The sequence below is a fragment of the Nannobrachium achirus genome, assembly GCF_963921795.1.
Source record: "Nannobrachium achirus genome assembly, chromosome: 20".
In the NCBI taxonomy this organism is placed as follows: Eukaryota; Metazoa; Chordata; class Actinopteri; order Myctophiformes; family Myctophidae; genus Nannobrachium; species Nannobrachium achirus.
The window spans coordinates 12,929,594-12,943,218 of NC_137827.1; the positions used below are offsets into that span (position 1 = coordinate 12,929,594).

General features: G+C 42.4%; 1 protein-coding gene across 1 annotated transcript; it reads left to right on the forward strand.

Moving 5' to 3' along the window:
- Positions 1-7,301: 7,301 nt before the first annotated feature.
- Positions 7,302-12,850, forward strand: kbtbd11 (kelch repeat and BTB (POZ) domain containing 11). Its single transcript, XM_080750091.1, has 2 exons — positions 7,302-7,462; positions 8,637-12,850. The coding sequence occupies exon 2, from the start codon at positions 8,748-8,750 to the stop codon at positions 10,791-10,793; it is 2,046 nt and encodes a 681-aa protein (XP_080606217.1). The 5' UTR covers positions 7,302-7,462; positions 8,637-8,747; the 3' UTR covers positions 10,794-12,850.
- Positions 12,851-13,625: the final 775 nt, after the last annotated feature.

The following is a 13,625-nucleotide window of genomic DNA, read 5'->3' on the forward strand; positions in this document are numbered from 1 at the left end:
CCTCATTTATCCCCTCTACACCAAACCATCTAGCCTAGGGGATCCTCCAAATCTTTGTGTGATAGTAACTTTTTTTTTCTCCTTTTTTATATTAACCACTTGAACCCTAGCGTCCATATTTGGAGAACTTTAGCCAAAAATAGCAGATCTACAAGCTCACAACGCCTTGCGGTGCGAGGCGTTGTGAGCTTGTAGATCGGCTATTTTTGGCAAAGAGCTTTGGTGTATGGGGGAAAAGAGCAGATTAATTACAGAGTGAAAGGTAAAGTTAATCAACTATGCAGTTCAAGTGGTTAAATATCTGAAAACACAAATTGAGATGAATCCAAAATACACTGATGATTGTGCTGTCAAACGATGAAACTATATGGAATCTATGAAAAGATTGTGGGGGTCCCTGGTTCATCTATTTCTCAACTAAGGGGTCCTTGGCCTGAAAACGTTGAAGACCCCTGATCTAGCTGAAAATAGCCGATCTATAAGCTCACAGCACGTCGTTGCATGGTGCTTTGTGGTCTTGAAGATCAGCTAATTTCACAGATAAGTTCTCACCCCAGATTGGGAACGCTAGGGTTCATGATGTGCGGATAATGTTTGGGAGGAATCAATCAATTCGCCGACGTCTTTTATACTGAACTGACTGCTGGCATTCCAACAGGCTCCCGGTGTTCCTTTAAAGACTTGTATTAAGAGACATTGTGTGCATGGTGTGTGCCATTGAACGATAAGGGATCAACAGTATATAACCACTTAATCATGACGCATGACTTTGCTTAACAGCAGCCAATGGACTGTCTGCACCCTAATGGAAAACGATATCCTATAAAGGTGCACGTACTAAAATACCATTAAAACACTGAATTGTCCTTTTCGTTCTCACATGACCATTGTTCTGTAATTTATCACCTGATGGTGCCATATCAGTCGGCCTAATGGGATTTACAGTATTGAAACCAGTGTTGGAAAGGTTACATGGGAATAAGTACCTTAGAAGTTCCTGTTCCCTGTTTGGAAAGATGAACGTTATAAGAATATCTGAGGCCTCAGAACTGTCATAAAAAAACGTCATGGAGATCAATTCAGTTAGGGACAGATTATTTTGTTAATCTCTTATTGGCCTTTTTTTTAATTCTTGGTCAATGTGTTTTAGTTTCCTTTTTTTAAGTGTGGGGGGGGGGGTTGTCTTGGTATGGATTGAGGTCTGTTGCGTTCATGTGGTACTCTCTAAGGGGGGTGAATTGGTCGTGTTTTCCTTTTGACTTAACAACCTGATTCAAGTGCACAATCTGACCGGGAGGTGATATAGAATATATAAAAGAATTTCATATACATACACACACCTGTGTGAAGTGAGCGGTGCAGGCTGCTCAGCAGCACCGCTGGGTGGCTGCAGCTGACGTTACCGTACACGGACAGACATACACACTCAGTCAAATGTTGGAGTGGTTGGCACCGTTAAAATATATTTCCAAAATCTTTTATCCAACTTGATGGGATGTTGCGTGCACTTTCCGGATTGTAAACATTGTTTGTCCCGCTATAATCCGACACCACATGAACGCAGCACGTCATTTCATCTTGTTATGAGAGACCAAAAACGTTTGATGAGAAGGTTTTAAATGTCGACTGAACGTTTTTTGAAAGGATTGCTGATAACTAACTCCTGGCTGGCCAGGTGGTGGTGGTGGTGGTGCTGATGATGATGAAGAAGAATGAAAGGAGAAGATGATATCACTGGGAGAGATGTCTTTATTTGTCTGCATTTGTGTTTTGTGCTCACTCAAGGGTATTAAAAAAAAAAAAGTTAAAAGCTTTATACTTGTTACATGTTTTGTATTTACTTCTGTTTATGTACATTAACAAATCTATAAACATGGTTTTATCCAGCAATGATGATGTGTAGTCCTCTGTTAACCCCTTCAATACGGGAAAGCATCCGTGTCATTTTAGATTTTGGCAATATAAATATGCGGAAGCACATTTGAACCACTTTATAGAAATGACTTACTACTTACTTACAAACTGTTCAACGCTGTGCGTGTCAAGTACTTTAATCCTACATGTATGTACTGTAGGACATGGCTTCCACCACAGAGCGTTGCACATTATGTTGTGGTGTTACACTAGCCTGGAATCAGATGAATCTGCCAGTGCAAAAACACACGAGGCTAGTGTTACGCAACTGCTTTTGTCATATTTGTCATTTTCTTCCCCCTTTTTTTCAGCCTCATCTCAACCTAGAGATATTGCATTTTTATGTAATAAAATTTTGACTTGGAAGTTTGGGCCATGAAAGTATAAGGTTGTGGGTGCAAAAAGAAATTGGTTTCCTCAGACGGGTGGCTGGTATATCTCCCTTAGAGAAGGGGGTCATTCTGCTCAGCAAAAATATAATACACAACGGCTTCATTCTCAAAATGCATGCCTACTTACCTTATCAATAGCTAAAGGTTGGATGAAGTCACGCCATTACTAGACTTGATTTAAATGTTTTGTTGCTAAAAGGATGGCTTTGATCAGTCAGTCGGTCGGTCGGTCCATGCGTCCACCACTTTGGTCCCAAACAAAATGTCTCAAAATATACTGGCTGGATTTTCATGGAATTTGCTTCATGCATCCTGGACGACGACCACTAATAATATTGGTCTTTAACTTTCCTCCAGCGTCAGTCTTAAGACCACACTTCTGATGTTTCAGATAAAGTACAGTACCTGTGGCCAAGCCCCGGCAGAGTCTAGGGGTTTGAATCCACTGCAGTGCATCCAGTTTGGGCAGCGGTCTCTCTTTTCCCGGGCGTGGTTTTGAGGTTATGTTTAGGCATAGTTTCTGTGAGGTTAGGATTAAGGTTAGATTTAGGCCTAGTTTCTGTGAGGTTAGGATCGAGGTTAGGTTTAGGCTTAGTTTCTGTGAGGTTAGGATTAAGGTTGGGTTCAGGCCTAGTTTCTGTGAGGTTAGGATTAAGGTTAGGTTTAGGCATAGTTTCTGTGAGGTTAGGATTAAGGTTAGGTTTAGGCATAGTTTCTGTGAGGTTAGGACTAAGGTTATGTTTAGGCATAGTTTCTGTGAGGTTAGGTTTAGGCATAGTTTCTGTGAGGTTAAGATTAAGGTTAGGTTTAGGCTTAGTTTCTGTGAGGTTAAGATTAAGGTTAGGTTTAGGCTTAGTTTCTGTGAGGTTAGGATTAAGGTTAGGTTTAGGCATAGTTTCTGTGAGGTTAGGGATGAGGTTAAACCCTCTTATTATTCATACATCGGTGTTAACATTCCACTCTGATCCTCAGGAGTAGGGATGGGACGTTGAGCGATATTATCGTTCACTCACCATAATCGTATCGTGGAGATTTAATTTATCGTGATATCGTCCTCCGTCATGCACTGGGATCAATTCACCTTTTATTTGCCGAGCTGCATATCCAGTAACACTTAAACCCTATATAATTGGTAAAAGGTACTTACTGTATAATATACTACTTGATGGTCTTTTTTCATTTTCTGTCAAACGTAATTGTCAAACAATAGCAGATCTACAAGCTCACAACTTGTGAGCTTGTATAAATAAAGTGGGATTGGAATGATATAATGGCAGTGGCAACACGGGGGGATTAATTGGCATATGCATAACGAACGCATTGTCAGAAGAAAGCGGTAAAAATAATTTACTGCTTCAAAAACAATGAAAGTTATGTAATGATAATCGGTGGGCAGGTTGCCATGAACTTGCTGAATGTATTCATAAGTGGCTCCGTGATCTTTTCCTGTAGTGCCACCCACACAGCTGCATGCTTTTAGAAGCCACTAGTGGGGCTTTCACTGTTTGAATTGTAAAATGTTGCATACTCTAGGTAAAACATGACTGATTTTATTAGCCTGCCAGGCTGTGGCCTCCAGTGGCGTCAGCTCAGAAAAAGCTAAGGTATGGCAACATGAAGGTGCGCGTGCAAGACACCAGTCATGTTGCCATACCTTAGCGACAAGCATGATACATTCATTTTAAGAAGTACATTTTATTTGTTTTCCTCTGTTTCTAAGGTTTCTTGGGCTGGATATGGCAGCCTGAAACGGTTGTTCAAGCGCAGCTAAACCTCTCTTCGAAATCTAGAAATCTAAAAATGTCATGTCAACATCAGTATTATTCATATATCGGTGTTAACATTCCACTCTGATCCTCAGGAGTGGAATGTTCTTCTTCTTCTCCATGTGGAAGCTATTAAGCCCACTTAAAATGAACCTCGTTCTGCTGCTGCTGCTGCTACCATTCTGACGGTGTGCCACTATCAATACAAGCTGGGACAGGGTGCTGCCTGCGTTGCCTCAGGGCCCGACAGGGGCGTCACAAGGGGTAGGAAAGTGGGACTGAGTTACTGGGGCCCAAGGTGGAGGGGCCCTACTAACTTTAACTATTGAAAAATAGCAGATATACAAGCTCACAGCGCGGCACCGAGTGCCGCACTGCGAGCTTGTAGATCTGCTATTTTTGAAAAGTTGTGAAAATGTGTGAAAATCTTTGAATATATGTATTTTATATGTATTTTTTTGTATCAAATTTTGCTTCTGGGGGTCCCTGGAACTAAATATCTTGAGATCGGGATCCGTAGCCAAATACATATCATCTTGGGCGTCCTTGACATAGGTTTCTTGCACACATTTTCACGATTTTCCAAAAATAGCAGATATACAAGCTCGCAGCGCCGCACTCGGTGCCGCGCTGTGAGCTTGTATATCTGCTATTTTTCAATAGTTAACATTCATGGGGGGCCCGCAGTGAATCCTTGTACCCAGGGCCCAGAATTTGGTGTGCCGCCCCTGGGGCCCGATCCGGCCCTGCATGATTCTAAACTCATTTCTCCACTATGAGAGGGGGTCAGGACACTCTCTGTTCCATAACACCCACCTCCACTGTTACACAATCACACTGACTCCACTATGTTATCATCTGTACAGAAATAGACTGAGAAAAGAGAGAAAACCTCTAACAATCTCAGATTGAAGCCGCTGTCCACATGGTTCCTGTTAAAGAGAATTGTTTGTTTGTTTTCCCTATGCTATAATCACTGTATAAAAAAACCCTGAATGGATATGTTCCCCGGTTTCTGATCTGAGTTCAGACTTGTGTTTATTTACTATTGATAGTTTATATAGCTATAGCCTACAGACTGTCATATACACTGTACACAGTGGTGTAAAGTAACTAGATGTACTTAAAGTGCGGTATTTTAAGAGGTATTTTCTCAACTGCAGTATTTCCAATTTTCTATTCTTATTCTTCTACTACATCTCGGATCCAAATATTGTACTTTCTACTCCACTAGAATTATTTGAAATCTTGATTTACTAGTTACTTTGTAGATTTGGATTAGTAGAAAACATGCATTAATCACTTCAGCTCTATTTAAACGTTGGATATTTGAAAATAGCCGATCCGTCAATTTGTAGCTTGTAGATTTTCAAACAATTTTAATATATTTTAGACATAATATGATACCTTGTGAAACAGAACATGTTACCTTTACTTTTGGTACGTTAAGTACATTGTAATGCCAATACCTTTGTACTTTTTGAGCACAGGCTTTTACTTGAAACAGTATTTCTTCATTGTGCTATTGATACTTTTACTTAACTAAAACTCTTGAGTACTTCTTCCACCACTAATAAAAACCTGATTATCAGTTCCTCTGACCTGGACTTTAGTAGTTTGTCATTAATCATACGAGAGAGAAGAACCCTGGAATAGAAATTAGAAGTCTTTTGTTCTATTTGACCCTGGTATCTCCATGGAGACTGTGTGTGGGAGGGGTATATTGTTTCTTAAAATAACCTACGTAATGTTGGCAACATTAAACCTCCCAGCTGAATGCACTCTCTAATGCCAGTAACATCTATTTTTACATGTGAAGGTCGGTTATGAAGACATACTCCATCCTATGGAGGAGAGGAGAGGTTAAGAACATATCTCAGCTGATACTCACGTGATAAAAGTTGTGCTATTTTTCCACATGTTGAATTCTGTTCTGCTTAATAACCAGTGAGGTTTCTCATTTTAATGTGTGCTGCTTTGTGTCATTGAAATAAGCCATATGGCCATATTTGCCACATGTTCCTACCAGGACACAGGAAAGGTGGACACTATAGGGAAATCTGGGCACCTCAATGTCAAATTGGCTATTTTGTCCAAAATGTTAAAACATGTTTTTTTTTTTTTTAGATTTGAAAAATGATCTTTAAGTATATGTAAAGTATACTGTGGACATGCATGGTACACCATAATGAGGCTTAATTTTTTTATCCTTCAAATTCTTGTTCACGCCCCATAATGACTGGATAATATGAAGGGTTTGTAGCAATACACTGTTAACTGTCGATCATAAGCATGTAATGTACTTTACTTTTATTCTTTATTTTTTGGGGGGACTAAATAGACGAGTTTCCCAGATGCCACTGCCCACCTATCCTGTTTCCTGGCTATACACCAATGACTTTCTCAGAAGTCAGATTATAGAACCCAATAAATGTAATAATAAATATTGCATTATTTCTTAATCAGACCTGAGAATAAGAACTATAGGCCTAACTGTAGGCCTATACAATATTATCATATTCATATTCTCAGGGCAATTGGTGGGGCAATACTGTAACTATGTAATAATGTAGATATGATTAATTTCCTCATAAAAATCAGGACAGCAGTCAGTGTGTTAATAACAAATTATAGTGACAACGCACATGTGCCAATGTAGGCTATATTTCCCTTAAGAAATGTTCGTTTTTGAAGTAGCCTATAATAATAGGTCTACAAGGTTTCTACAGAACAGACGGAGAGCGTGTGGGTCTGGGGGGATCTTAGTAGGCTATAATGTGATTATCCCCAGACCTGTGTGATATATTTTGATAGATATGTAAGTGTAAAGGAATGTCGCATTTCCAGCTGCTAGGCTGTTAGATTATGTGTGAGGGAGTGTATCCTACACTGTAGGGAGAGCCTGAGAGGAGAGGAGAGGGGGTGTGGTTTACATCCCAAACTGCCTCGCTGTGTGTGTCCAACTGTACAAATCAAAACACGACCATCAGTCCAGGACTATGCAGGTCCAGGATCCTCGCTGGACTCTGTTTCTTATGTGAGGAGGAGAGCGTCGGATCTGAGATTCTCTTCTGATGCGTTGGAGAGGAGATCCCTTCATAAGGACTGGCTGCTTGCTGCACGGGGCGACCTGACCTGGTGTGACCGTTTACCACTGACGTGCAGGAATTATTTCTTCCAACGTGGAACTGGAACCCTTTTATGGATGCTTAGTCACAGCAGCAGGAGCGGGTGGCAATAATCTTTGTATTTTATTTTTGTGAGAAATGAGCAAATGTTGAACGAATGGAATGATTCAAGTGGGGACTCCTTCAGTGCGTTTTAGATAGCAGAGCACTTACATAAGGCTTTGTGTGGGACGCCGAGGACGCGCATTTATCACAGCAAAACGTAAGTAGTCTAGAATATTATAGTCGTCTACTGTTATGTGTGCTGCTTTTTCGGCTATGCTGAAATCATATGGCATCAAGGAATGATTTATGTCCTCCTTTGAATGATTTGATTTAGGCCTATAGCTACTTCTCTACACTATGGTTTTGGAAATGTAAAATGTAGCAGCGTTTTTCTTTATTATGGACACTGCGAATAAAGCCATTCCAATCCTCACCCCTTCATATTAGAAATTAATGCATCCATCAGTAGAGCGCATGCAACACCCCCACTGGGCTACTGGGCATGCGTCCCTCCTTCGGTCGCGATTGCCACAAATAATGGATAAGCACAGGGTGATTATTGCAGTATACAGGCTAGTGGTTCTGCAAAGAGAAGCTGTTTCTTATGGTTCCCTCTGTCACTACAGTTGGACAGGACTATAATGAAAATGTACCCGTTTTAAAATGTCTGTCATTTAAGTAAACCGACTACTGACAAAGTAAAGAAGTCTTTCTGTCTCAGATTGTCAGGCTATTCAATCTTCATTCTAAGAAAATGGCGCCGCCCAGAGTTTAAAAGGAGTCTTGACAACTGGTAATTATTGTATTTCCCTTTCATTTCCTCTTGATTTGAAAACTCCATAGTCGACTTTTCGTGTCAAGGACCCCCAAAATTATATGAAATTTGCTGCAGACCCTCATCTGAAAATATGTTGTGCCAGGGACCCCTCTGAAGAGAAGACGTGTGTTAAAAAAAAGAAGCTGAATTATTATTAGATTTTTTTTCTAATTTGTTCAAAAATAGCAGATGTACAAGCTCACAGCACGTCATTTTGTGCAAATTTGTATTTGTGCTATTTTTGAATAGTCAACGTATAAATGGATAAAGTGAAATGATTGCGATGCTGTATAAAAAGATTTTGCTGTGTTAATGTCCCCCCTACAGCATCGCAATCATTTCACTTTCCAGACCGCACTTAGAGAACCACTGGTTTAGGGTGCATATCATATAGGATCTAATGCTTGACAGGCTGACATTGAGTGCCACAGGTTCGATTCCCGGCCCATTTAATGCATGTCACTCTTCCTACTACCTCTCCCTGTTTTGTCTCACCCCTGTGACTGTCACTATAGAGACTCAAAAAATGTCCTTCAAAATAACTTTCAAATCCTCTCCTTGTCTTCTTTCCCAGGTGAACAACATAAGCAATAAAAGCCGAATCTGAAGCTGTGGGCGTCTCAATATTCTAGCCCCACCATGAGGACCACTGAGGATTCCCATCGTCACCAGTGAACAAAGCGAGATGGATGCTGGTCAGCGGAGGACAGTGGAGGCTGAGGTCATCCTTCATGCCGTGAACCCCGAACTCAACACCGCGGCCGAGGGAGAGGGGAAGCTGTGCCCTGGTCTGCTGAAGAACAATGGGAATACTCCATGCATGGGGGGGTTCCTACAGCACGACAACGACGACGTTGACTTCAATCTGCCTAAAACCTTTGAGAAGGAGTATCTGTTGGACGGTAGTTTGACGGTGAACCACAATTTTGACCACCAGAAGGGCAATGGATTGTACATCTCAAAGGCCGCTCACATCTCACATGACATTTCCGTTCATACTGACTCCACAGTGAACACGCTTAACGCTGCTGCCACGGCCCAAAACGGTACGCAAGGTAGAAAAAATGGCATCAGCAAAAGCTCAGGCCAAGCCAAAGAGGGGGTGGACGGCGGTGGCTTGTCTGGCAGGGCAGACAGATCTGTGAGTGGTCAGTTTGTCGTAGGAAACGTCGTCACCTCGGCCTTCGTTGCGCCTGACACTCATTGTACCCACGTTGGCTCGCAGCCAACCGTTGAAGAGCCTCAGTGTGAGCCACTGTGCCCAGGCTCGGGGCTGAGACGGAGCTTCGGCAACGGGGACAGCGCGCAGAAGGCTGAGAAGGCAGCGTCTCTGAAGGAGCCCGACTTGATCATTGAAGTCAGCGGTCAGAGAATCAGCGCTCACAAGTCCGTGTTGGCGGAGAAGAGCGACTACTTCAAGGCGCGCCTGTCGAGGGACATCCTGAAAGTCAAAGGCGTTAATTACAAGACTATGTCCATATTGGTAGATTATGTTTACACTTCCCAGATGAACGTGCGCAAGGACAATGTGGTAGACGTCATCACCGGAGCTAAGGTCCTCCAGATGCCCTGTGCCGTTCAAGCAGCTATGGACTCCATGTCGCGACAGATCACCACAGACAACTGCTACGAGATCCTGACCATCGCCAAGAAGCAGAGGCTCAGCGAACTGAAGGAGACGGCGTACCGCTTCATGAGCGACAACTTCCTCCAGATCTTGAAGGACCCCTCGGTGTACGGACGTCTGACCGGGTCGGAGAGGGACCTGGTCCTGAAGAAGAGGATGGAGGGGAAGAGGACTCTGATGGTGGCGGAGATCAACGACGTGTTCGACCGGGTCGGAAGCAGGCCGGCGAGCCGCTGCAGCAGCCGTCCGCAGAGCCCCCTGTCGGTCGTGTCGTTCGAGGACAACCACATGATTTACTACTTCAGCGAAGCAGCCAATGACTGGAGGCCTCTGACCATGATGCCGGAGGACATTAACACTAAAGGATGTGGGATCTGTACCATGTATAACTACCTGTTTGTGGCGGGGGGGATCAAAGGCTACGGAGAGAAGGGGAAGGTATCGGATAAGGTCTTCTGTTACAACCCCGTCACCAACAACTGGACGGAGGTGCGACCTCTGATGCAGGCCCGCTCGCAGCTCAAGCTGGTGTCCATGGACGGCTACCTGTACGCCATCGGAGGTGAATGCTTGTTTACCGTGGAGAAATACGACCCGCGCATGGACCGCTGGACCACGGTGGCAGCCTTGCCCAAGGGGGCGTTCGCCGTGGCCCATGAAGCCACCACCTGCAACGGGGAACTCTACATTTCAGGGGGCTCTCTCTTCTACCGTCTCCTCAAGTACGAGCCCAAGAGGGACGAGTGGCAGGAGTGTCCGTACAACAACAGTCGGAAGAAATCCTCGGACATGGTGGCCTTCAAGAGCTTCATCTACCGCTTCGACGTCAACCGCGAGCAGGGGATCAACGTGTTCAAATACAACACCATAGTGAAGATGTGGCACGACGTCACGTCGCAGAGGCTGGGGAGCCACTTGCCGTTTAGGTGCGCGGTCATTGGAAACTGCATCTACTGTGTGAACAAGACCCAGACGCTTCAGTTCATAGTGGAGGAAGAGAACGCGTACTTTGTTGAGGAGCCACTCCGGGCGCCTCTGGAGGCCAAAGGGGTTTTGTTTCCCTTCGTCCTCAGTTTGCCCGAAAAGCCAGACAAAGTCATTTAGAACAACGCACATCTCATCATAGCTAAACTGAAGTGTGTACATATTAATGTCATGCTTTGTGTGTCATTGAGTCCCCTTTATCCTGCTCAAAATGGAATGTGTGCATTTGCATGGCAAGATTCATGTGTGGAGTCGTCAGGGAAAGCCTTAAAGGACAACTTTCTTTCCTTTTTTTTTTTGCGTTGAATGAATGCAACAATTCTTTCAGACTAGATAATGATCTGATCAAACAGACAGTACTGTAGGTGACTGTGTTTCCTGTGTCCTGTTGTTTGGTGCACTTTTGTAATTGAAGTTGGTATCGATATTGTTTAGGCTGTTTTTCAACCAATTTAGCTGATGGCTTGGGTCTAACATCTAATATGTTAAAAATACATTTCTACAAAATGGGAATAACGAGGCTTCAAAAAGGTTCTATGCAAATGAAACAAGCAAAGATTTGCATGCAGTGGTGGAAAAAGTACACATTTTTACTTAAGTAAAAGTACGTATCAATAATGCAATGTAGAAATACTATACGGATTTCAAAATGTACTTATGTAAAAGTACAAAGGTATTGGTATCAAAATGTACTTAAAGTGCCAAAAGTAAAAGTAATCATTATGCAATGCCTTGTTTCATAAGGAGAAAAAAAGGAATAGCCTAATCTGCAAGCTCACAATGAGTCACGATTCAACGCATTGTGAGCTTGTAGATCTGCTATTTTCAAAGATATATGCGAAACATAGTGCTGAAGTGGCTAATGTAAATTTTGTTATAATGATCAAAATCTACAAAGTAACTAAAGTTTTCAAATAAGTGTAATGGAGTAAAAAGTACAATATTTGCCTCTGAGACGTAAAGTGGAGGACAAGTAAAAGTACTGAGAATTGGAAATACTCCAGTAAAGTAAAAGAAATACCTCAAAACTGTAGTCAAGTACAGTACTTGAGTAAATGCACTACTTAGTTACTTTACACCACTGTGTGCAGGTCTGTCGCAGGGCTGTACTGATGCCATAATGCAGGGGTCTTCAACAGGGGGTCCGGGACCCCTAGGGGGTCCCCAGAGTTACTACAGGGGGTCCTCCAAATCTTTGAGTGATAGAAATAGTTTTTCTTCCTTTTTTATATTAACCACTTGAACCCTAACGTCCATATTCTGAGAACTTTAGCCAAAAATAGCAGATCTACAAGCTCACCGTGAGCTTGTAGATCGGCTATTTTTGGCAAAGAGCTTTGGTGTAGAGGGGGAAAAGAGCATACTAAGTACAGAGTGAAAGGTCAAGTATTGACAGTTCAAGTGGTTAAATATCTAAAACCACAAATTGACATGAATCCAAAATACACTGATGATTGTGCTGTCAAACTATGAAACTATATGGAATCTATGTACAGGTTGTGGGGTCCCTGCTTCATCTCTCTCTCAACTAAGGGGTCCTTGGCCTGAAAACGTTGAGGACCCCTGCCATAATGTTTCCTTTCAGATTTTGTTTCTGTTCAGAGCACAATGTTTCTCTATCGAAGACTGTGTCATATTATGAAAGCAATGGTTGGAAAGTAAAACAGTTTTTATATTGTCTGAGACCAAAACTTTGATGGAACTAAGGGATGTAGATTTTTTTTAGATTCATGAAATTCTATTTTGACTACAGTGTATAAAGGAGAAACAAAACGTCTCCCCCACACCTAAATAAATAACTATTCCAGTTAAACCATAGCAAACTAATAGCTGACAGATCTTTTACAGATTTTTCACATATCTTTGGTCAGAAATACGCCAATGACCTCACCGTGAACATCATATCAAGACGTAATGCAATAGTTCTAATCACAATGAGCTGTTGCCACTTACTAGCACTTTCAGGAAAGTTTAGAATATTCTACAGTTCAGAATTAATTGAGGCACAATGGCACTTCAGTACGATTATTTCCCCATGTTCATTTATAGTTATTAAAGTAATATTGACCCAGTTATTGGGGCCTAGGGTCCAAAGCAGGTCAAATAAGACATCATATTATGACATGTACATGCATTGCATCCACTAAACTGAAACGGAACACACCAATAAATGATGTTCTAGCTTTTTAATTTCAAGTAGTCCCCATAACTGAGGCCCCTTTTCCACCGGGGTTGAACCAGTTCAGTTATTCCCCCCCCCCCCCCCCCCCCCCCGCCTAAAGTTCAGAGTGTTTCCACTGAAAATGAATTGGTTCAGAACTTTAAAAGTTGGTTCGGAGTTTTGAACTAAAATTTGGCAAAAGTAGCTGATCTACAAGGTCAAAACGCACCGTTTAATGCCACGTTAGGAGCTTGTAGGTCTGCTACTTTTGACGCTTTGACACTAGTATAATGGAGTAGGGCATTCATTTACGAAAAACAGTAAAAAGCTAAAATATGGAGATACAATGTTTCTGCCCGAAAGCAATTAAATCAGAACCCACTATGAGCAACACTATCCTATACGAGAAGCCTCTGACAACATGCTTTTTATCAAATGTCATAGTGTAATAACTGTTACTTTGTCAACTACACATAAGTAGGCTTTTATTTTCATTCGGCTCAGAAAGAAAAGCCTGGACTAAGCTGTTGATATTTAAATTCAGGCATATAGGAAGTGGGAGTCAACCTTCCATTTCCCCAACCAACCAGAGCGCTCCAAATATTTTTTATGCCTTTATGATAGGACAGTAGACTGACAGGAAACAGGGAGAGAGATGGGGAGAGACACGCAGCAAAGGTAATCGGGATCTGGACTCGAACCCGCGACCCGTTGTCAGGCTGCCTAGGCCCCAACGGATGTTTTCAGCGGGGAATTTGAATCCGCCCCCCCCTCTAGACCAGATTCACACT